The sequence below is a fragment of the Nematolebias whitei genome, chromosome 15, assembly GCF_014905685.2.
Source record: "Nematolebias whitei isolate Nwh7 chromosome 15, NemWhi1, whole genome shotgun sequence".
Taxonomy (NCBI): domain Eukaryota; kingdom Metazoa; phylum Chordata; class Actinopteri; order Cyprinodontiformes; family Rivulidae; genus Nematolebias; species Nematolebias whitei.
The window spans coordinates 38,094,255-38,098,493 of NC_056512.1; the positions used below are offsets into that span (position 1 = coordinate 38,094,255).

The window sequence follows — 4,239 nt, forward strand, 5'->3', positions numbered from 1 at the left end:
CTGAGCTGTTGACTCCCAGTAACTGTGGCCTCTGAGCTGTTGGCTCCCAGTAACTGTGGCCCCTGAGCTGTTGGCTCCCAGTAACTGTGGCCCCTGAGCAGTCGGAACAGCCCTGGTCTAAAGGTTTCCTGGCTGCAGTAGGACCCGCGGCCAGCAGGGGGCGCTGCTCTGCTGCAGGAGAACGTTTGAGCGGCTCTTGAACCTTTCTGCTCTCTGAATGGCAAGTTAGTAAATGTTTGACACATGAAGGTTTGATGGGAAAGAAAAACCCATGAAATGAAGAGTTAAGTTTAAAAATGAGACTGACTTCATTCTGAAGTCGTCCTGAGCGAGTCTGGCGTTGTCGATGCTCAGGGAGACGGTACCTCTGGCGATGATGGCGTCCTGGATCTGCAACACAGAAACCACAGGAAAATAAAACCAGATTTCAGCAGAAGTAACGAGAGCTGCTGTTTTTAAAAGTCAGAGCTCGGGCTGCACGTTGCCTTCGGTTGTAAGGTGATCGTACCTGGGTGTGGCATCTTCACCTGGATCCCTTCCACACTCGGGTGTGGTTCACCTGAGGCTTCCAGCCAATCACCGTTAGCTCACAATTACCTCTCTCTGCCTCACATTACTGAACGAATCTTTTAGTCATTCTACTTTTCTGTTTTGTTGTTTGTGTGGAACACAAGTGGTGCCATAATTGATAAAATAAATGGTATGTTTTATTTTTTTATTTCCTGTTTCTGTAAGAACAACAAAAACTGAAACGTCTTTATCTTTGCTCTTTGAAGAAAACTCAAATATCTTTATTTTCACCCTCGTATTAAACTGGAGTTTGTTAGGGTGTTCATCTGATTGGATCAGAACTTTCTTGTTACATTGTGCTGAATAAAGACCCCCTGCAGGACTGAGAGCCCCCCCAGGTGTAGACTCACCTTGGCCTGCAGCTCTGCGATGGTGATGTAGAAGGGGGAGTAGTCCCTGGCGGAGGGGCTGATCTTGGTGTCTGCGAACTCCCGGATCTTCAGCTCCAGCTCGGCGTTGGCCTTCTCCAGCGCCGCCACCTTCGCCAGGTAGTTGGCCAGGCGGTCGTTCAGGTTCTGCATGGTGAACTTCTCGTTGCCGATCACGCTGTCGTCCGCCCCGGCTCCGCCACCAAAACCACCACCAAAACCGCCACCTGCACCAGCTCCGAAGCCGAATCCTCCACCTGCACCCCCGCCAAAACCTCCACCTGCACCTGCGCCTCCTCCAAAGCCGAAACCTCCGCCGCCACCAGAGGAGAAGGACCGGCTGGCCTGGGAGACCCGGATGCCACCGCCTCCGGCCCCTCCGGCCACGCTGAACGAGCTCATGCCTCTGCCGGATCCGAAGGACGCCCGGCCCAGGCCGCCGCCGCCGCTCATTGAAGAGGAGTACATCATGGTCGCCATGATGAAGAGGAGGAGGTGCTTGTCTGTCTCAAGAGAGGAGAGGAGAGAAGTGAGGGGAGACGGACCTGACCGCCGCTTTTAAAGACATCCAGGTGGGCTGAGGCGCAGGTGAGGGGGCGGGTCCAAGGCCAACACCCACAGGAGAGGAATGTGAGCATCTAACAAAAGCAACTCGTAAAAAAACAACAAAATAAGTTGTAGATGTCTTAAGTTTATTTTAAAATGGAAAAAAATTAAGTTTTTAATAATTACTGAGAAAAGTTTAGTTCAGGTGTTTTTGTTAAATGTATCCGTTCAATCCAGTTTATTTCTGTAGCTCCGAGTCTCAACAGAAGTCGTCTCAGGACACTGAACAGAAACATTCACAGACATTAAAAAAGACGCCAAAAAAGTTCAATCTGGTCCTCTGGACATTCAAAAAAAACAAAGCAAAACAACAAAAAATGGAAAAATGTAATGTAAAATGTACATTTTTTGTTGTTTTGCTTTGTTTTTTTTTTGTTTTTTTTGAATGTCCAGAGGACCAGATAGAACTTTTTTGGATTTTTCTACCTGAATTATTGAGCATGCATCAGGATATTAAAAAAGACAGTTAAAGTTTATCTGAGGAAGCAGCAGGTTGTGTTGAATCTTCACTTTGTCACAGTCTCTCATCCTGAGCAAGCACAAAGGAGACAGTGGAAAGGAAAAACTCCCTTTAACAGGAAGAAACCTCCAGCAGAACCAGGCTCTGGACGAGCGGCCATCTGTTTGACCAGCTGGAGTTTGAGAGGAACAGGAAGTAGAAACAAGCAGAATGACAGGTCCAGGTGTGGTTTCTATCAGAGGAAAGACAAAACACGTTATGATAGAAATAATTACAAACAGGAAGAGTAAAGCAAGTAAAGACAGAGAGAGAACATGTGGTCAGTTTGTCCTCCAGCAGTCTAACCCAGTGTTTTTCAAAGTGGGGGCCACCAGGGGGCGCTAGGGGGGCCGCAAAGCTGGAGAGAAGATTAAAAAAATAGTAATAATCATAAAAATTGCACATGAGAGCATTCTGTCATTTTCAGATAAATACACTTGAGAGAGAGATTTCTTTTGTTCTTCTGGTCAACAGTTTGTTGAAAAGCTGTTTTTTCTTTCCAGTGGGAATATAAAACATGTTGGTTAATAACATTTTTATACTCGGCAGCTGTAAAAATTAATAGAATATAGTGAATAAAAGTCAAAACATTCTAAAAGTTGATGTTTCTTTACATATTTTTTAGCATTGTTTGTGGGTTTGTGAGTGGGGCCTCGGCCAGAAGTTAATGCTGTTTGGGGGCCACGGCATGGAAAAGTTTGGGAATCCCTGGTCTAACCCAATTAGTTAATTAATTAGCCCAATTAATAAATGATTAATTAATTAGCAATTAATTAGCAATTAATTAGCAATTAATTAGCTATTAACTCATGAAACCAAACCCAACCCTAACTATAGGATTTATCAAAAAGGAAAGTCTTAAGTTCATTCTTAAAACTAGACAATGTGTCAGCCTCACGGACAGAAACTGGAAGTTGGTTCCACAAGAGAGGAGCCTGATAACTGAAAGAGCTTCCTCCCATTCTGCTTTTGGAAACTCTAGGAACCACAAGTAAGCCTGCAGTCTGAGAGAAAAGTGCTCTGTTAGGAAAATATGGAACAATAAGATCTCGAATATAAAATGGAGCTAGGTTGTTGAGAGCTTTGTAGGTTAGAAGTAAGATTTTGAATTCAATTCTGAACTTGACAGGGAGCCAACAGAGAGAAGCTAAAACTGGAGAGAGATGATCTCTATTACGAACTCCAGTTAAGACTCTGGCAGCAGCATTTTGAATCAAATGAAGACTTTTTAAAGACGTATTTGGACACCCAGACAACAAACCGTTGCAATAGTCCAGTCTAGACGTGACAATGCATGAACCAGTTTTTCTGCATCATTTTCAGATAAGATGTTTCTCATTTTAGTGATAATACACAGGTGGAAGAAGGTGGTTCTAGTAATGTTTTTAATGTGGGGGATAAAAGACATGTCCTGATTAAAAATAACACCAAGATTTTTAACATTAAAGCTGGAGGACAGATTAATGCCATCCAAGGAGGGAGAAATACTGAAAAATGTATTCCTAAGATGCTCAGGTCCAAAAACTAAAACGTCAGTCTTGTCTGTTCAAAAGCAGAAAATTTATGGTCATCCAGGTTTTTATGTCTTTAAGACATGTCTAAGTAGCCGATTGGATTAATTGATTTTCATGGACAAATATAACTGTGTATCATCAGCATAACAATGAAAATTTATCCCATGCTGTTTAATTATTTTTTCTTTCGGCGGCTCCCTTCAGGGGTCGCCACAAGTCACACGATGACATGGCAATTATTTTTACGTCGGATGCCCTTCTTGATGCAACATCCCAGGCTGTTTAATAATTCCTTATGTTTAATTCCTTTTCACTCCGTACACCTCAGATTTCCAGTACAAAACGGACTCCTGTCATCTGCAGAAATATTCAGATGACTCTGCATTGGCCGGGTGTATCAGAGATGGACAAGATGCTGAGTACAGGGAACTGGTGGACCACTTTGTAGCATGGTGTGGAAACGATCATCTCATCTTGAATGTGAACAAAACAAAGGAGATGATTGTAGATTTCAGGAGAAACTGACTGTAAAGCCATACTTATTTGGGTTTTCTTTTTACTTTGCAGCAGCAGCAGTTTCCACCACAGCAGGGCTGCTGCTCAGTTCCTTCGGTCTTTTTAGAAACTTCTTCATTTCGTCCTTGCTATAGTTTGCAGAGTAAAGCAGTTTGGTACATTTGAC

General features: G+C 43.5%; 1 protein-coding gene across 1 annotated transcript in view; it reads right to left on the reverse strand.

Moving 5' to 3' along the window:
• LOC119421816 (keratin, type I cytoskeletal 13) overlaps positions 1 to 1,471 on the reverse strand; it is a 3,881-nt gene extending 2,410 nt beyond the window's left edge. The window contains exons 1-2 of the mRNA XM_037689179.1: positions 921 to 1,471; positions 308 to 390 (exon numbers count right to left, since the gene is read on the reverse strand). Of these exons, the coding sequence (XP_037545107.1) occupies positions 308 to 390; positions 921 to 1,418 (581 nt within the window). The 5' untranslated portion in view covers positions 1,419 to 1,471. The remainder of the gene's footprint in view (positions 1 to 307; positions 391 to 920) is intronic.
• Positions 1,472 to 4,239: the final 2,768 nt, after the last annotated feature.